Here is a 21099-nt window from a genome sequence, read left to right as displayed (position 1 = left end):
GCTGCCTCTCGATCCTCATCCTTTCTCTTGCTTCCTTTGCGGCGTCTCTTTCACTCCTTGCACGCTCTCTGTCAACTCTCGTTTGTATGAAAATCCTTGAATTTTCATTATAATGATCTACTGCCTCAACCATATGAGTTTGGACGGGCTCGGCTGCCTTGGCCCGTTTTGCATGGTTTCTCCCTGGTGGCCTTGGCCGCGAGGAACTTATTGGTTGGAATGGTTGTGGGTTTTCGTCCTCGCCAAGTGGTATGACTGGATCGGTCTCCTCGGGATCATCATCGGCGGGAGTGTCGGCATCGTCGGTGGCGGGGGTCTCTGAATCACTAACCCGAACAGGAGCATGAACCGCAGCATACTTTGCACTTTCCTTTATTTTTTCCCAAATGTGCACCCATGGAAACTTGAATCCAGTCTTGTTTCGAAAGCCTTCAAGTGCTTGCGTAAACTACAATAATAAAATAAAAATTAAAATATATAAATTTTCTTGTGGAAATGCAAACATAACTTAAATAAATAGTAAATTTGCTACATTTATAAACAAAACAAAAACCATAATCATACAAATATATAAATATTTTTTATAGATAAACAAAATAGTGAAAATACAATATAATAATATCATTATACAAATATGCTACATTTATAAACAGAACAAAAAATAATCATACAAATATATAAATATGTTTGATACATATACAAAACAATAAAATAGTAATACCATTATATAAATATGCTTCATTTATAAACAAAACATATAATAATTATACAAATATATAAATATGCTTGATAATTGGATAAAACAAAAAATAATCATGCAAATATATAAATGCATAAAAACTTACCACATTGGCATCATTTGCACCGCTTGCACGCATTCGCTCGGCCTCCAATAAGCAAGCATAAAATTTGTTGCAATCACGCGCAATATCTTTGAATCGTGCTTTAACACCGCCAACCTTACGAATTGTTTCACCCCCCATGTTACGCTTGAAAATTTCATAAATTTGTTCCCAAAGCATGGCGGCTCTAATTTGGGCACCAAGACAACCGTCGGGAGACCTCTCTAGGTATGCCATCACTAGGGCTTCATCTTCAGCTACCACCCAAGCACTTCCTCTTGGAGCCATGACAAAGAAAAAAAAATTTTGTGTAAATTTGGTAAACAAAGGTTGTAAATTGTGATGAAACCATATGAGTGTTGTGTGATATATATAGACCCATTTGAAAATATAGCTGTTGGAGGGTTTGGGGAATTTTTTAAAATTTTTTTGAAATTTTTTGGCAATTTTTCGGATATTATATCTATTTTAAATGATTTATTAAATATTTGTTAAAAAAAAAAGGATATGGCCGATCTGGACCGTTGATTATCAACGGTCCATTAATCTCAGCCTTTGATCCATTTCCGGCCCATCTAAAAAAAAAAAAATGGCAAAACGCAGCAGCCGTTGATCACCAACGGTCATCTCATCTGGACCGTTGGTGAGTCAACCAGCCAGCCACGCGTCAAGCAGCACGTGCGTCAGCAGCAGCAGCCGACACTTGCGTCAGCAGCAACAGGCGCGGGGCCCACCTCTCTCTTCACCCAGCTCCGGTTTCTCTCTCTTCACGTGGGCTGATAAAGTGGATTTGGGTCACACCACAAAATGGGTCACACTGAAACCCTCTTTTGGGTTACACTTTGGGTTACACCCTCTTTTGGGTCACATTTTCCGGCCCATAGTGTTAGGGTGTGACCCATTTGTGGCCCAAAATGGGTTTTGGGTCACACAATCCGGCAGCATAGTTGAAGGCCTAAGAGGAGGTGCTTCCTGAAAAAATCACTTCAAGTGCTTTCTAGCCTACTTAAAGCACTTTTCCAAAAACAGCCAAACATCAATTTTAAAAAGCAAAAGTGCTTCCGCCAACTTGGAAGCACTTTTAGCACAGGTAAAAGCACTCCCAAACATGCATTAAATGTGAGATACCACACCTAAAGGAGCCTGTATATATATATATATATTAAAATACATATATATAATTTAGTAAAATAACAAGTATCTATATAATAAAATAGAACAGTTTTTGAATTATCTTTGGGTCCGAATGGTCTTTCGGCTTAAATCTAATGGTCGGTTATGTATTTTCCAAATTTACTTTCCCGCCCATTAGAATCGGTTTGCCGCCTATGAGAATTGGTCTGTCGCCTCTCTCTCTCCTTAATTAATTTTCCTAAATTTACTTTCTATTATCTATTAAACTGATTACGCTTGCCAAAATATCGGTATTTGTGCAATAGAAAGATTCGTTTCGCACTAGCAAGAGCAAGTGCGAAGAGGCTAGTATATAAATATTACAGACACAAATTTTTATATTATTAACGGACTAAAACAAAAGCATGTCTCATCTTCATCTTTTGCTTATTAGATGATGATTTTGTAAATTGATAATCATCTTGTTAGATAAAGATAAGTTTTAGTTATTATATTTATTTTATGCAAAATTTTTTAATTTTTTAATTTTTATGTGATATATTGATATGTTAGAAAATGCCCAATTTTTAATTGGGAAAAATTTACAAACAGGATACATACTTTGATGGTTGTTTCATTTCAGGACATTAATTTTACATTGTGTTAATGACGGACACATACTTTCATTTTGTGTTAATTAAGGACCATGTTTTTTTTCAGTTTTTATCTCAACTTTGGTCCGACGTTTGACCCATCAAAACTTCACCAAACTCAGAAAAATTATACTGGGTTTAAAGATATGCATCTCCTCTTTACAACCATATAAAGATTACCCAAATCGGATCTCTATAACTCCAGATAATCGGCCCTAAAGTAGGGTACCCGAAATTGTTTGATTTTCCAAATTTTTTTCCAGAGGTCCGATTGGATAGTTTCGGGTACCCTACTTTTGGGCCAATTATATGGAGTTGTAGATGTCCGATTTAAGTGATGTTTATATGGTTGTAAAGAGGAGATGCATAGCTTTAAACCAAGTATAAGTTTGCTAAATTTGGTAGAGTTTTGATGGGTCCAATGTCGAGCCAAAGTTGAGATAAAACAGGGTCCTTAATTGACACAAAATAAAAGTATGTGTCCTTCATTAACACGAATCAAAATTAATGTCCTGAAATGAAACAGTAATCAAAGTATGTCTCTTGTTTGTAAATTTTTCCCTTTTTAATTTTTGTACAGGGCCTACAACATTTCAGATCCGGCCCTGATTTATACCATGGTGTGTAACAATAATTGTGTGGTTTAACACTTTTGATGTGAGTAAAAGCATGGAAAACTACTTATTTGGCTACATAACAAAATAGAATACTTGAAAACCGTTCAATGAATATACACATATCACATATGTATTTTACATTCCCAAGCCCATTTGTGAAGTAATTCCTAACCGAACAAATATAAAATGAGTCGTTGTAATGAAAGAATCAGCAATTGCCTCACATGTTGAATATGCAACAAATCAACATTTTGCATGCCGAGCCTAAACAAAGAATGGAGATAATCAAAACCGACTATTTACCATCACCCAATGATCAAAGCTTCACTTCCATTTACTTCTCATAATTAAATGCATATATCGTTCTTAAGTCATCATCAATTCTATGCTTTGTTGAACTTGAGGATTTTTGTGCATGGCAGTAGCTTCTGACATGGAGCAACTACCAAATCATGGTAAGTTAGTGTTAGAGCATCTCCAACAGACTTCTCAAATTTGGTTTTTCAAATCTTACCTTGTTGACCCATGTGGCAATTTGAAAAACCAATTTTCTTACTTTAAAATTGTGAACTCCAACAAACTATTCAATTTCATTATTTGTTTTTCTTGTTTAGACCAAATTTAAGATTTCATTAAATTTTAATATTTTAATATTTGAAGAGCCAAGTTCACTTGTTAAAATTGAAGAATTGATTTTGGGTCCCAATTTTGAAAAGCTCTTTTGTAGAGGCTGTTGAAGATAATTTATCCTTGGGTTCGATTCCCTAAAAGTATGCATACAAGGTACTTTAGAAGGTTATGTGGTTTAAGAATATGCTAGAGGGAAAAAAAATAGTTGTATATGCTTCCATTAGAGGACATCTTACTATCTAAGGCCTACCTATGAGTAGGATATTGGGATAGGGGTAATGGAATTATAAATTAGAGATAAGTCCACTGTTTTAAATTTTGATAGGTAAGCTTTATTATGGAGAAAAGGTACGCACTGCATTGTTTTTTTATTTAACATGCAATTGCATCTCATGATTTAATTCATGGTTAGTTGTGAATCAATAACATAATGATAAGATGATTCTAGATTGTTGCTTATGGGATTATGAATGACATGTGATTAACAACTATCTAGGAATTATGTTTACATATGAGTTTCACTATGTTATATTGCTATATTGTTTAGATTAGCATGAATATTATGTACTTGTTTGTTATTGCTGCTATATATACCTTGTGTGTGCTTACTTGTGTATGAGCCAGTTTGGTAAAGGTTTTGATTAAAGCCTATATTAGTATAAAAGCTATTTTGAAATGTATGTAAATGTTTTGGACTGGTTGAGCAAAGGACCAGCTGCTTTGGTGATGCTCACCCCTACATAGTTGGTAAGTGCAGGATACCTTTAGGACAAATGGTCAGCTTGGTTGATCTCTCGGATTCAGAAGAAGGAAGCTGGTGGAATAGAACCTCTAGCATCGACATCCCAAAACCCACAACATCAAAGGACACTAGTGAAAAGGAGGATCCCTCTATAAATGAGTGTGTAACAACTGCTCTCTATTTTATTGTGTTAGTTTAGAAATCTGTTGATTAAGTTTACTAAGGATTTAGAATGGCTTAATGTTTGATTTCCTTGTTTTAAGCTTCATTGTTTGATCTTTGGTACTTTAAAAGATTTTGACTTATGATACTTAATTATAAAAGTTATTTTGATATATTCCAAAGCAAAGGTCTGCTATTCATTTTGTAAATTTATATTTCAACTACTGAACCTAAGAAGCTCATCACATTAGTGATGCTTCCATTACTGCTATTACTCTGAATTATATTATAAAAAGAAAATTTTCACCACTTTTTTGTGAAGTATTCCATTCTATCTAATTGCCTTACATTGGCTATTGGCTTTGAGATGAGATTATTTGAGGTTGATAACATCTTGTACCTATTTATACTTCATCTCAAAAAGAAGAATATACATAGAAATTCTCAAACTTTCACAAGAATTAAAATTTTTATCTTAATTTATGATTATCTGGAAATGGTGTCTACCAAGTACAATAGCAGTTCATTCCTTCACCGTCTCCCGAAGAGCTCGCACTTCTTCACTAATTTGAGCATTATTCACCCTACTAGCTGCTTGGGCCTTCAGTTTTGAAGGTGTTATTCCAACACCAAGTGCTTGAACACAACCTCGATGTTCAGGTCCAAGGGCTTTTGTTAGGGCATCATTCTTTATACTATAATTATATGTAGATGGATCCTGTTTAGCCATTTTTATCTCATCCTTAGGGATGGCAAAAATCCCCGCGGGTTTGGATCCTTGCAAGGATCTGTCCCGCTTAAAACACAAATGGGGATGGTAAATAGGGGCGGGGGCGAATTCAGGAATTTTTGCGGGGACCTGGGTCGGGGGCGGGGCGGGTATGGTATTGGTCTCCCCAACCCTGAACACGCCCCGATTATATATATTATATATTTATTTTTAATAATAAAAATAACATAAGCAGCCAGCAGACCCAGGGTTCAAACTCAAGACCACATTGAAACCAAAGTAGCGCCTTAACCACCAAACTAAGTCATTCTTGTGAACATAGTCTTCCATTCTATATATTTATTATACCCTAAACCCTATACCTCCCTCCTTATACCCTACCATATACCCTATACTCTATACCCTTAAACTATATATAGTTAAAAATTAAAAGTTTATTATCATATTAAACTTAAAAATTTGACTTTAAAACTTTTTATTCCACTAAAGTTATCATATGTATATATTCATTAGTATAAACTATGTATAGTATGTGATCAAATGAATACGTACACAATATGAATACTAATATGAATATGTGATTCAACTAGTATCTCAACTAGTATACTAAAATGGAATATATGAAGTTGTATGATACTATCTCCACTAAAGTTTATATATATACATACTATATATATAGTATGTAAAGTTTACTATACTATATATATACATACTATATATATATAATATGGTTTAAAAATTATATAAAGTATAAAGTTTAAAAGTTTTTTTTTTTAATAAGAAAAAGTTTAAAAATTTAATTGATTAATTGATTATATACATTTTTAATATTATAGTATATAGTTTATATAGTTTTAATATTCTAGTTTATAAACTAAAATTACTAAACCCATTTTTAATACCCTAATGTCTAACCAAAAAAAAAAAAACCTAATGTCTAAATTACTAAAATCAACCCTATCATGAAAGCTCTCCAGCCTCTCTCTCTCTCTCTCTCTCTCTCTATCTCAATATCAGTATCGTCTCAGTCTCTTTGTCTTTATCTCACTTACCAACGGCGGCGACAAGGAGAAACAGCCGCTTGATGGGTTATCTTGTATGTATGAGCATAGTATGCGGGCTATATTGCTCTAGTTTTATTGTGATTTTACTATTAAGTAGTATACTTACACATTAGTAGTAGAGATACGTGGTAGCCATTGTTTGTTTTGTCTATCCAGGTCACCAAATGGACTTAGGGCTCCCTAGCTAGCTATATAAGTTTTCTATTGAGTTGTACGCAGTCAGTTATGAAATGAATTAAGAATTCCCTTTTTAGCATTTTTTCTTCTTTTCTTAGTGTAAGGAACCCATTAAGTGGTATCAGAGCCCTTGATTCATGGGGCTGGAGTCGTTGCTGGCACCGCTCACTCGGATTGAGCTCGATCTTCAGGATTTATGGGATGTCATCGCCTCCCTTTCTTGCAAACAGGACGAGTTTCGCAAGGATTTGTTCGAGAAATTCCAGCAGTTGCGGTGTGGTCCTAAAACGCCTATGATTGAGGATGTGCCACCATTCATCTCGATTTTTAGGTCCTTTTCTTCTCAGTCTTACCCAATGATATCATCGGCGTCGCCGTCGTTTCTTGTGCCTTCTTCTGTAAATCCTCATCTAGATCACACGGTTGTGCCACCCACCGCCCCCCTCGGTCCTTCTACACCACTGACCAACCCCCACCACCATTCCCACCACCTCTTACACACCCTTCTCTCTTCTAGTTTATACCCTTTTCCCATTTTCCTCCACACTTAGTCCCACAAAACACTTGGAACCCTTTATAACTATTATTCTCATCACCAAAACACCTTCTGTCCTCCACCTTCTCCACAGCTAGATCCTCAATTTCAGCATCCCCACTTTCAACACCACAATTCGCTTCAACCATCTATGCGCCATATGTTGTTATAGCTTGATCGATTTTCTAGAGATGACCTCGTTGAGTGGTTTACTTGAGCGAAGCAGTACTTTTAGCATTATCAGGTTCCCGATGCTCGCAAGGTCGGGGTGGCTGTTATGCACCTTGTGGGTGACGCTGCCGCTTAGTGGCGCCTTTACCAAGCTCGTTACATGTGGGATTGGATCACATTTTCATATATGCTTTTGAAACGATTTGGGCTATATTATTCTTTGGACTTCCAGGCCGCCCTCACCAGAATTCATCAGGTTGGGTCCATTGTAGAGTATCAGTCCCAATTCACTAAGTTGGCTTGTCGGGAGCCAAATTTCTTGGAGTATTTGTTAGTGGCCTGCTTTGTGGGAGAGCTGCAGGACGACATTCGAGTAGATGTCTGCGTCCAACGGCCTCGTTCTTTGATGGCGGCTTTTGATTTGGCAGAGTCTACGAAGAACGTCATACAGGTCGACGTACTATGTTTTGGGGTTCACTCTTTTCCCCCTGTCTCTTACTTCCTGCACCACCGCCTCGCTTCACTCTACTAGCTCCATCTCCAAGTCCACACCCTCTACTTTCGACGTCATCTCTTCCACAACCCCAGGGTCCACTCGCCTCATTTGGGCGTCGTCTTTCTCGTGCTGAGTATCTGGAGAAGCGTGAGAAGAACCGCTGATCATCGTTATAAAAAGGGAAACACGGGGCAGGTTTTTTTTATTAGAGGCTTCAGAGGATTATACTATGAACTCTCCGGACTCCCCCGTCGATACGGACATAGTCATGGAGGAGTTTGTGGATTTGTCAGAGCCTTTAATTCATTTACACATCCTTACTGACATTCCTAGACCGGCAATGATGCGGTTATTTGGATTTGTAGGTAAGCGACAGGTTCATGTTTTAATTGATTCAGGTGCCACTCACAATTTTCTTCATCATTCCCTTGTCAAGTTCAGTGGGTGTTCCATGGATGACCAAGAACCTTTGAATGTTTTGGTTGGATCTTATATGAAAACACTTGGTTATACGACTGGTTTTAAGTTTAAATTGTAGGGGTATTATTTCTGTTCGAATTTTTATGTCATGCCAGTTTCTGGTTGTGAAATTTTGTTGGGAGCATCTTGGTTGAAAATGATGAGAGATATTTTATAGAATTTTGAATCACTGACTATACGGTTTACCATAGCAGACCAAACATATTTGATACAGGGCAGACAATCTGTAGATCCTACTTGGGTTCTCTGCCATGCTATGACTCGACTTTTGCATGAAGAACGCTAGACTTTTCTCGCCCAACTACAGCCTATTCCGTCTAAACAGACAACTCATAGCACTCATCCTCCAATTCAGCAGCTCTTCCTTCAGTACTCCGATTTATTTGAGCCTCCTCATACTCTCCCGCCTGTTCGCAGCCATGATCACCGAATTCCTCTTCTCCTGGCTACTGCACCTATTAATGTCAAACTTTACCATTACCCATACTTTTAGAAAACTGAAGTAGAAAAAATTGTTAAGGAATTGTTGGTCAGTGGAGTTATTTAGCCTAGTCAAAGTCCTTACTCTTCTCCAGTCTTATTGGTAAAAAAGAAAGATGGTTCTTGGAGGATGTGTGTTAATTACAGAGCCTTGAATGTTGCAACGGTCAAAGATAAATATCTGATTCCAGTAATTGATGAGCTCTTGGATGAATTACATGGTGCCTCGGTTTTTTCCAAACTTGACTTGCGCTCCAGCTACCATCAAGTTCAGATGCACCTTAATGATGTTGAGAAAACTGCATTCCGCACCCATGATGGTCATTTTGAGTTTTTGGTGATGCCATTTGACCTAACCAACTCCCCATCTACCTTCCAATCCATGATAAATGATATTTTCCGTGCCCAACTACGTCACTTTGTTTTGGTGTTCTTTGATGATATTTTAATTTACAATGCTTCTCTTTATGATCATGTTCAACATCTCACCATTGTTTTTGATCTCTTGCGTAGCCATCAACTCAGTTTAAAGCATAGTAAATGTCTCTTTGGCTCATCTACAATGGACTACTTGGGTCACCTTATTTCAGATCAAGGGGTAGCCATGGATCCTACCAAGATTGATTCAGTTCGCAATTGGCCTCGCCCCACAACTTTGAAAGGTTTGCGTGGTTTCTTGGGACTTACAGGGTATTACTGAAAAGTTTGTACGAAAATATGGCACAATTGCCAAGCCCCTAACTGATATGCTTAAAAAAGATAACTTCCAGTGGACATAAACTTCTGAGCTTGCTTTTGAAGAGTTAAGAACTATCATGACAACTACTCCAGTATTGGCTTTTCCGAATTTTTCTAAGGAATTCACTGTGGAATGTGATGCGTCCGGTGTAGGCATTGGCGCAGTACTTAGTCAAAATGGCCATCTGATTGCTTTCCTTAGCAAGCCATTGGCTCCCAAACATTAAGTGTTGTCTGTTTATCATAAAAAAATGATGGGCGTTGTGTTTGCAGTTTAGAAATGACGACCATATTTGTTGGGTCACCATTTTAAAATTCTTACCAATCACCGAACTATTCAGCATTTTTTGGAGCAGTGAATCACGACACTTGCACAGCATAAATGGTTGCTTAAGTTGTTGGGTTATGATTACATAGTTCATTATCGCGTGGGTGCTCATAATCAAGTTCCCGATGCTTTGTCTCGCCAACCAGAGTTGTTGGCTCTTTTGGGGCTAGCACACCTATTTTTGATTACATCCCCCAACAAACATGTCTAGCCGATCCTGATGCTTTGGCCATTATCACAGCCCTGCAGAATGAGTTGCCTACAAAACATGGTTTTTCTCTTGATGCTCAACGGCTCCTCTACAAAGGGCGTGTCTATGCCCCTATTGCTTCTTCTTGGCGTGACAAGTTATTACAAGAGTTTCATGGTGGTTTTGTGGGGGGTCACTCAGGTTATTTACAGACTTGTAAGTGCCTTACTCGAAGTTTTATGTGGCCCGAAATTAAAAAAAGGGTTAAAACTTTTATGGCTGAATGTGATGTTTGCCAAAGACAGAATTACGAGGCCATCAATCCTCTCCTAGTCTGCTCCAACCTCTTCCTATCCCAGATGGAGCTTGGCTCGATATCTCAATGGACTTTATTGAGGACCTTCCACTTTCAGCTGGTAAAAATGTTTTACTGGTAGTTGTTGATCGGTTGACCAAGTATGGTCATTTCATTGCTTTGGCCCATCAATTCATAGCTAAAAAGGTTGATGAACTCTTTATTGCTAATGTATTCCGCCTCCATGGTCTTCCTTGTTCTATCACTAGTGATAAAGACCGAGTCTTCTTGAGTTTCTTATGGCAATTCTTCTTTAAGATGTAAGGCACTCAGTTGTGCCATAGTTTAGCTTACCATCCTCAAACGGATGGGCAGACCAAGGTTCTCAATTGCACGCTGGAACACTTCCTCCATTGTTATGTGGGTGATCGACCTTTAACTTAGGCTGCAGGAATTCCATGGGCTGAATGGTGGTATAATACCACTTACCATTCCGCCATTCAGATATCGCCATTTCAGGCTCTCTATGGATATCCACCACCCACCATTTCAACTTACTCACCTAGTTCCACCTCTATCCATGAAGTAAATGTCGCCTTGCGTGATAGGGATAACCTCTTAGCCCTCCTAAAATCCAATCTTCAGCTTGCACAATCACGGATGCGCACTTACGCTGATAAACATTGAACTAAAAGGACTTTTTCTGTGGATGATTGGGTCTACTTGAAGCTTCAGCCATATAGGCAGCACTCTGTGCAATCTCGCCATTGCCATAAGTTGACATCCCGTTATTATGGCCTATTCCAGGTGATCGAAAAAATTGGCTCAGTCGCATATCGTCTTCATCTTCCCCCGGCCTCCAAAATTCATCCTGTTTTTCATGTGTCACTACTCAAGGCTAAGTTGGGTCACCATGTGGTTCCTTCTTCCATTCTTCCTCCAGTTGATGATTCTGGCTCTATCACTCGAATTCCCGATCGCATACTTAACTCGCTGGTTGATTCAGTGGAATGGTTTGCCAACTGAGGATACTTCTTGGGAAGATGCTAATGCCATGCTTGCTCGGTTTCCAAACTTTAATTATCTGGTATAAGGACAGGCCATTTGTTAGGGGGGGGGTGCACTTGATGGGCTACCTTGTATGTATGAGCATAGTATGTGGACTGTATTGCTCTAGCTTTATTGGGCTTTTACTATTAGGTAGTATACTTACATATTAGTAGTAGAGATACGTGGCAGCCACCGTTTGGTTTGTCTATCCAGATCACTAACTAGACTTAGGGCTCCCTAGCTATATAAGTTTTTTATTGAGTTGTACGCAGTCAGTTATGAAATGAATTAAGAATTCCATTTTCAACATTCTTTCCTCTTTTCTTAGTATTAAGGAGCCCATTACCGCGTAACAGAGCCATATTCACTGGTGAGTAGCTTGACATCTAGGCCTACGTGAGCCTCTGTCTCGCCGCCCTCTCGCCACCATCTCGCCCCTCTATCTTGCCCCTTTGTCTTGCCGCCCTCTCGCCCACTCTCTCTTCTCTCATAAACACATAAACCCATCATCGCACTCTTGCCCCCTCTCCACCCAAAAACCCAGCTCTTTCCATGGTATGCAAGTACGCAACCAACATCTCTATTCGTCCTCATTTTGCTGAATTTTATTTTTAAGGCTTATCATTCATTGCCTTAAGGTTTCACTCTAATTGAAGTTCATTTTCATGTATTTGTCAATCCATGTTTACTTTGTATAATAAGTTAATTTTTTTTTTCAAATTGAGAATATAATTGTGATTGAGAAACGTTGTGTGTGTTCAGTAGATGTACTGTGATTTTTTTTTTTTATCCATTTGGTTGCTAGGAAAATTGAGGAAAGTACTTAGAAAGGGAGAGAATTTAATTATAATGAGTTAGATAGAATTCAATTGAGATCTCTGCCTAACATGAAAACGGGGTCGGGAATTCGGGGCGGGTTCGGGGAAGCCACTCCCGGGCGGGGTCGGGGATGTGGAATCCCCGTTTAAGTAGCCGGGGAATTGGGGCGAATTTGGGGAATAAAAAAATACCGGGGCGGCCCCGACCCGTCCCATTGCCATCGCTAAGTCATCCTGCATCATTCCAAATCAACTATTTTAATAATACCATAAAAAAAATAACATAAGGCTAATTAGTAATTATAACCAAGTTTTCATACAAATTTCTTTACAACTATTTCATTAACTGGTTGACCGTTCTTTCGTGTACTAGCAACTGCCCAAAGATCTACTCTAGTCAATTCCATATCAAGTTTACCATTTGTTTCTCTATACATTACACATTAAACAATGTACAATCTTTATGTAAGACATTGTTAGTAGATGGAATTAAAACATGTAGAACTATTTATACCATTTCAGTCTCTAAACATGCCTATCCTTCATGACTAATCGGGTGGGATTGTGGGATTGAGTATGATGAGTCTTCAATTTTTTGAACTTTTCACTAGTTTTCTATATAAAATATAAATATTTAATTTGAAATTTCAGGCTCACCCACAATCCCTCACTCTCTCTCTCTCTCTCTCTCTCTCTCTCTCTCTCTCACTCTTAGTCCTTTAAACTCTTCTACAGTTGCACTTCTTCCCTCTATTCTCATACTGAACATTATTGGAACCCCAATTGATTGAGGAATTGGAACCACTCCAATAGTTAGACAAAGATGCTAATTAAGAGAAGTATGTATTATGATTTTTTGTTATTTAAATTTTTATATTAGGAAATAGATCTATGACATCCTATTTTTAACACAAATTTTCAATGAGGCTCAATCTATATAGGAGTTTAACGATCCGAACCGTCTATTTTGTAGGTCTCCATTAAAATATCATAATTGTAAAAAATTAGGTAAATCAGAAATCATTTACCTACAAAGATTAAATGGTCAACATCTCAAGTATTTATTTTGTTGACCACTTAATCTTTGTAAGTAAATGGTTTCCGATTTACCTAATTTTTTGCAAGAATGATCCTTTAATGAAGACCTAAAAGATAGACGGTTTGGATCACTAGAATCCTATATGGAGTGAGCCCCATTAAAAATTTGTGTCAAAATTTATGTTAAAAATAAGATGCTATGAATCCGCTATCTTTATATTAATGTGTATGTATTATGAATCTATGGTTGAGTTAGAAACAGGTATTCATGCGAGACCATGTTATTAATTTTTGAACAGGGCCCTAAAATCTCAAAGACACCCTGATGCTGAGTCATGTTGTGTTTACTGGCTATTAATTTAGTAATATTTTTTTAACAAAATCTTCAAATAAATAAAAAAAGTACTGTCATTTGTTTAATATAAAACACCAATCCCTCTCCTGCCTTGGACTTCAACGTTGGGCTAAAGCCCTAAATCTGTAAGCTGAAAACCCCTCCCCTTCTTACTTGTACTCTTTACAACATCACCAACTTGGACATGGATAATTGGGAGATCGTCCACATCCCAGAGAAGCCCCCAATCCCTCCAGACCAACAAGCCACAGTGGATGTGATTGCTTCACCTATAGACCCTAAATTTGCCAACACTCTTGTAAGGTTGCCTTCCTCTACTGCCTACTATTATTATGCTTCGCTTTACTCTTTACTACCCATGTTGTAATTCTGTTTCTGCCTTGAACTTGTTCCTTTCTCATTTTGACGAAATTGAAATTGATGGAAAAGTGGAAAACCCATGTAGGCGTTTAAACCAAATAGCTCCGCTGGAAAATCTCCGGCACGTGAAGCGGGTGAAGAAGAAATTTGTTGAAGGGGGTCTGTATCTGTTTCTACCCAAGTCCTAAATTACATCATTTTATTTTAAAATTATGATTATGATGTAAATGGCATGCAATATTTCACTCACCCAAGTTTAATATCAAGTGTAAATGACATTTGGCAAAAGTTTTGTGGTTCATTAAGTACAAACAAAAAGTTACTTCTTCAGTTATATTGAAGATTGTTGATTCCAAAATGTGTTTCTTGATCTCTAGTTTTTATTTGCTTATAGCTGTCAATTTCTCTAATGAATTTGAATACAAAGTATATCTTAAATTTATTAGATTTAGAAAAATGTTAAACTAGCTTCTGATCTTATTTATTGCATTATATTGGTCAAACAGAACAGATTGTTTATTAAGGGTCATGCCGATTTTGCTAACCTCAAATGTAATTAGTCAAAGAAAACTATACCTCTCTATGGTGGGGGATTCTGTCTTCACCTTAATATGCTTTCCAATGTTTCTATCAAAACAAAATAATCATCAGCATCACAAAATGGGGTATGAAGCTCTTGTTATTTTAGCATATCAGTATGTTTTGTTTAACAATTATGCATATGTCCAACTCTTGCTTGATATTGCACTGAATTGGGGGGACTTTTCAAGAGAAAACTAAACGATACTTTTATGTCAAGATGATATTTCCTGACATGGTGACACCATATTGCTCTTACTATCGAATCTTTCAGGTATCTAAAAAATATGAGGGTGATCATTGGTTTGTTTTACAGGAACTACTCAGTTATCTGTGATCTTATGTCTAGCTTCTGAAAATGGTAATCAGTTGGACAGCATACAGCATGATGTACTGAAGCTAATGAATTCCTACCAGTTGAGTCCTTTTATCACAAAAGTAGGTCTTCCTTTTTCTAAATCTTGTTTAATTAGTGCTTTTTTTGAAAGTAATATAAGCACATAAAACAAAGCTGAAGACGTATACAGTATTCTTATCATATTAATGTAGTACTTATTTTTTTTTTCACTATAATAGACATTATAAATACTACTGTTGTACTACTATAATTTTAAAGTTAGTTGCATAAGATGATTGTTTTTAAGTATTATAAGTATGAAGATCTTAATGATTTTCTTGTTATATGGTATTAAAATCTTACACTATCAATAACATTACATTATAACAAAAATAGAGATATTTTGTCTAATTTAGCTCAATAAAATGAGTTAAATCATCTATTAATTTGTCGCAATCTGGGAGTTATGCCTCTTGTTGAATTACATTAGTGATTACTACTTGATTATTTGAGTGATATTCTTTTTTCTTTTTTTAAAGATGCATAATGAGCAAAAATGCCTGTATGCTGTAGCCATTGTTTGTCAACCGTTCTTCTCTTTTCTTACTCATCATTGTGATTTCAAATGTTCTAAAGCCATTCAGAGCCGTTCTGTGCTGTTTTTATTGCATTGCGTTTCAGTAAAATCATTCAGAGGAAGAATTTGGCCATTCTTCAATGTAGTTGTATGGCTTAAGTTTCCTAAGACCATAAATGAGCATTTAGTGGGCTTTGGGGAAGTATGATGAAAGTGTTTCCTTAAGGAGAATCATAACTCATAAGACACAAAGTTGGTGGATTTTGTAATCTATTAATTACTACCATATTGTTTTCTTTATTTAATCTTAAAATTGAATGGAATCATTTTAATTGTGTTCCATCGAATGCTGAGCTTGTTCTTAGACTCTGTTTTATTAAATACTTCATTTTCATGCAGCTGCATCTTGACATTGCCTTTTAGATACGATGGCGCCCTTGTTAAAATCTATTATGGATCCTTTTGCATGAACTCGAGATCCCATTTTGAAAATTGCAATTTGATTTGTGTGAGTTCTGTTATTATTTTCTAAAATCCTACTTTTCTGTGTGTAGTCTTGGAACTTTCTAGGATTGCGTGGAACTTGCTATGATTGTGTTTGTTTCCTTTCCCTAAAGACAAGACAGTCATATTTTTTACCTTTGAATCCACTCAATTTTAGGTCTGCAAGTATGCGGCATCATCAAAAGAAGAGTGGGAAGAACAATGCAAGCTATGGCCAACATCTTATCATCCACCAACCTAGTAAGTTCCCATTCTCTTTTTAAAATTATTGGTCATTTAAATATGTTGGTTTACATACTTGCTTTTTTTTTACCCACATTTCCTTCTTAGTGATGTCCTAGCTTTCTTTGTAGATAGTGAGCGCTGTCATTGATGTTCAGGGGCCTTTAGTTTCATTCTTTCTAAGATTAGAGTGATGAGGTGGTGAAAGATATCTCAGTAAGGATCAACAAGTCTATAATTTGTTCCTGAATGTAATTGATGGAACAAGGTCATGCCATTGCTTGCTACAATGTAAATTTACAGTAATATAATTAATGTATCTATAGCAGAGAATTTTTGTACTCTGTACTTGAAATGTTGCCTAACAATTTTATATGCTGGAAGTTATGCTAATACTAACAGAAAAAATTTGGCTCTTCGTACTTATGAGCATAGTTTGAATATCATATTGCATGGTTACATAATTTTTTTGCTTTCTATTTGCACCTTTTTGGTGCAGGTTTCTGATACTTCTTTTTTCCTGCTGGTTCAGCAGTCCCCAAATACATATGTGAAAACAATTATTTGTCCAATATTATCCTGACTCTTGTTTTGTTTTTCCTTTACCTTTTAAATACAGTAATATTGATGGCATTACTGGATTCAGTGAAGAAGACTCACAATTGGTGTTCAGCTTCATGAAGTATGCTATTCAGTTGGCAAAATCCAGTGATAATTTGGTAACTATTTTACTTTCTTGGTGTTATCTCTCTCTCTCTCTCTCTCTCTCTCCCTCATACACATACATACACACCTCCCTTTTTTGTGATGTTTTTATGCCTCCTTACAGAGCTTATTTGCATGTGGAGGCAGTCCCCCCCACCATCACCACCACTACACACACACCCCTTAATTTTTCTGTTTCTTTAGGGAGTTTTGAGAATATTTTTCATTACAAGAAAGCCCTTCTGGCTGTGGATTGGTTATTTAAGCAGGTTTTCGTAAATGGTGTTTTGGTTTGGTCTTAAATTGAAGCCTCATATTGGGGTTGTGGGGGATGTCTATTATTTTTTTATGGGAATTAAAAAGCAATGTTGTCAGGACATATGTACATCTAGTAATTTTTATTTTCGGCCTGTTTACCTACATTTCACCCCTCAGAAGCTGGTGCATCACTCATATTGTTGCATGTTAATTTGAGTGATAGGAAAGGTGACACTAAGATTCATTATTAGTATACCTCTAAGTCTGTGATTGGTGCTTCTGTATAACCCTCCTCCTTCACTCTATGTCAGGAAGTTAATGCTGCAGTAATAGTGGATCCTTCAGTTAAGCAGGTAATCACTATTGCATGTGATCAAACTTGCTCTTCATATACTCCCACAAACAAGATCACCCTTGAAACCAGCTGCTCTAAGAAGCTAGAAGTGTCTGTTCCCCATAGTGATTCAGATGGAGTATTGAGCCATGAAACTGTGCAATCTTTGGACAAATCAGAACAATTATATACTGGTGTTTCTTGTTTATATCCTTGGCAATGGGCTGAGCAACAAGCAGACATGAGTTCATGTTATTGGCACCCTTTACATCATGCTGCAATTGTTGCTATTGAATCTTCTGCTGCCAGGGACAGACATCTTTTCCCCAGTTTGGGAAAAATCCATGATAAGTCTATTGAAACGGACCACATGCAGTCTTATTCTGCAGGCTCTCCAGCAAAAAGACAGAAGACCAATTCTACAATTGTGAGTTTCTGGAGACCACTAAATGAGGGTGAGGGGGGATTGTCTAGCGTCTATTCACTTTCCATCATTTAGTAGATCTTTTCTCCGTTTATTTTTTTTTGGGATGGGGGACATCTGTTTTTTTTATGAAAACTCTCTTACCCACATCATTGTTCCCTGCAATTTGTTAGAGATGATATATTGATTTTCAACCAGGTTTTTCACTCTAATATAGTTTAGCATTTCCCTGAAAATCTCCCTTATATATTTTATCTCATGGAATCTTTTACAATTTCAGTAAAGTGGGCCGGTACTGTAAGGTTTTCCTATTGCTTTGAATATGAACCTTGTGAAGCATCTCATTTTCACACAAGTATTGAAATTGCAGGACAACCAGAACTTATACACTAACATTTCCTTTCGACACTTGAGTTCTTGGATGACTTGTAGTGTACAAATTTATATTAAGAGTTTTATTTTCTATTCAGGTTAACGGTGACAACAATCTGGATGCTAATGGTGTAGCTTCCAGTTCTTTATCAGCCAGGCCTTATCTGTGTACAGGTTTTGACATCTACCTTGTTTGGGAGCCATGCATAATGTAAGTTCATGAAAGTCAGTTTATATTTCTTTTCTGTCCCTAAATTTTTCAGGTCCCCTGATAGTAACTTAGCTTTTAACTTTTTATGCTTATGTATAGTCCAAATGATAATTATGGTTCCATAAAAATTTGATTGGGTAGGATTCCATTTGCTTTTATTCGTAGTAGTTTGTATGGGCTGCATCACAATAAAATGTTGTACTAATTGTTAGTTAAAGAGATACTATTTCTGTTTATTAATTCAACTCTTTACACTGCGTATACATGCTTCCTGAGGGATGCTGGATAGGGACTTCATTTTAGCACTGCTATCATCAGCATCCTTTACACTGGTCAATGTATCTGAACCTAGTTGACATTTGAAATATGGCTAATCATAATCCTTTCCATACCCTCATAGGTGTTCTAAAATCCTGCGGGATAGAAATTTGGACTGTTCATTATTTGATTTCTTTCCTCTCTAAGATCTATCAAAGGTCTGGAAACCTAGGCATGATTCGACATCCTGTCCTTAGGTTATTCACTCTTTTTCATCGCTAGGCTTGATCGAGTAGGTCTTATCATCTTGATCTCTTCCATCGGTAAACTCTCTCTTTGTTGTTTTATTTAATAGAATGTGCATTTATATATAACTAGCATTATTTACCAACTGTGGTGCATCATTTGTACACACTAAATAATTTGCGGAAAGAATTTTTATTAAAGAAAACAGCATTATCTTTAAGCTATGTGTTAAGCCTTTGTATTGCAGTCATAAAATTGTTGTCTGTGCAATGGAGATCTCTCTCTCTTTCTCTCCGCAAACTTTTTTCTACTGGACATCTGAGTTTGTGTTCATCCTGTTAAGTTTTGTTATTATGTTCAATATTCTAATATTCTAAATTCTATTCTTATTAAAGGTGTGCAATGGCACTTATCCATCAGAGAATTAGGCGTATATTCTTTGCGTTCCCAAACCCAAATGCAGGGGCATTGGGTACTGTTCACAGACTCCAAGGGGAAAGAAGCTTAAATCATCACTATGCTGTTTTCAGGGTCTTGGTGCCTGTACAAGTCTTTGGTAGGGATGAAACTTCAATTGCTGAGTACAAATGAGAATGACACTGTTGAACAGATTTGATGGGCTCTAAAAATGCTGAGAGGAAATCCCGTTCTACATGAATCCAACCTGTAAGAGGAATCTGGTTCAGATCATTATTTTGTTTTAAATATATATATATTTTTTTTCTGTAAGATAGCTCTTTAATAGTGAAATCCATTTTTTTACCTATTTCTGCTTTTGGATTTTCTATGTTTACATCAGCTTCATTTATGGATGTTAAGTTTTAAAACATGCATTTTGTTCAACAAGGTGACCTGCTACGTTTAAGTAAAGTGTCGTTTAAGATTTAAGAAATGCATTGCATGGCACATTACAAATGACTAGAACTGTTGTGGTAGGCAGGCGTACAATGCCACTTGGTAACCAGGCCCCCATTTGGATGTATTTATTGAATGTTATATCTATTGAAAGAGTTGAACTGTGAAATGAAAACAGAGGGATGCTTAACACTGTCTTTTGATGAAGTATGTATATATACAATAATGCTAATTATTTCACATTTATATCTCATCTTATGTGTCATTATTTTATTGGACAGAGTATTTTTTTTTTTTAGGTTTTATTTTTTATTTTTAATGTCCAATGTATGAATATCATGTAAAGTGATATGAAATTGTAATATATATAGAGGGCTGCTATTTGCACACCCTTCCTAAACAGAAAAAAAAAAAAACACACAACACACAGCCACACGCCCATCCCCAATCACCTCCCTCCCCAGCTCTCCTCTCTCCAGCACACACCCATCCCCGACCACGCCAAGCAGCCTACCCCCACCGGCGACCACCCCACCCCCTCCCCCTCCCTGCCCTTCTCTCCTCTCTCCCCTCTCCCTTTCTCTCTCTTGCTCTCTCTTTCCCCACCCCCACTCTCTTCTTTTTCTTCCCCTACCCCGACCACCTCCCTCCCTCCCCCACCCCCATCCCCACCCTAACCCGACCCACCCCCTCTCTCCTGCCCACTCACAACTGCTCCTCCAGCTAGCTCACCATCGCGCACCGGAGAGAAGAAAACTTAAAAAAAATAAAATTGGAGCGGGTTCGGTGGTTTCGTTCAGTTGGTATCCACCGAACAATCCTATTCTATTCGGCGGGTACTTGTCGAACGAAACCATCGGGTTCGGCATTGGTCCGCCGAACCCGCTGCAATTTTTTATTTTTGGCTGTCTGCTTAGGAGAGAGAGAGAGAGAGAGAGAGAGAGAGAGAGAGAGAGAGAGAGAGAGAGAGAGAGAGAGAGAGAGAGAGAGAGAGAGAGAGAGAGGAATGTGGTGGTGGCTGTTTTGGCTGTCTGCAGGTGGTGGCTGTTTGTAGGTGGTGCATGCGGGGAGGAGAGGGAGGAGGGATTGGGAGGTGGCAAGGAGAGAGGAGTCGGAGATTAGAGGAGGGGAGGGCTCGGGGGGAGGTGGTTGG

The 21099-nt window shown here is 37.4% G+C and overlaps 1 protein-coding gene across 1 annotated transcript; it reads left to right on the top strand.

Annotated features, from left to right (window-relative positions):
- Positions 1-13818: 13818 nt before the first annotated feature.
- EMB2820 (Cytidine/deoxycytidylate deaminase family protein) lies at positions 13819-19855 on the top strand. Its single transcript, XM_086251408.1, has 8 exons — positions 13819-14007; positions 14150-14223; positions 14960-15081; positions 16219-16301; positions 16903-17002; positions 17558-18007; positions 18475-18587; positions 19487-19855. The coding sequence occupies exons 1-8, from the start codon at positions 13889-13891 to the stop codon at positions 19680-19682; spliced, it is 1257 nt and encodes a 418-aa protein (XP_086107534.1). The 5' UTR covers positions 13819-13888; the 3' UTR covers positions 19683-19855.
- Positions 19856-21099: the final 1244 nt, after the last annotated feature.

This window comes from Dryas octopetala, chromosome 7, assembly GCF_963921425.1.
Source record: "Dryas octopetala chromosome 7, drDryOcto1.1, whole genome shotgun sequence".
In the NCBI taxonomy this organism is placed as follows: domain Eukaryota; kingdom Viridiplantae; phylum Streptophyta; class Magnoliopsida; order Rosales; family Rosaceae; genus Dryas; species Dryas octopetala.
Note: the sequence above shows the minus strand (reverse complement) of the source record. Positions and strands in the feature narration are given on the sequence as shown.

Excerpts from the sequence above, each read along its gene's own strand:
- EMB2820 (XM_086251408.1), top strand. The coding sequence starts at position 13,889 with ATGGATAATTGGGAGATCGTCCACATCCCAGAGAAGCCCCCAATCCCT. Across the intron at positions 17,003-17,557 it reads CAAAATCCAGTGATAATTTG|GAAGTTAATGCTGCAGTAAT; the intron begins GTAACTATTTTA and ends ACTCTATGTCAG. Across the intron at positions 18,588-19,486 it reads GTTTGGGAGCCATGCATAAT|GTGTGCAATGGCACTTATCC; the intron begins GTAAGTTCATGA and ends TTCTTATTAAAG.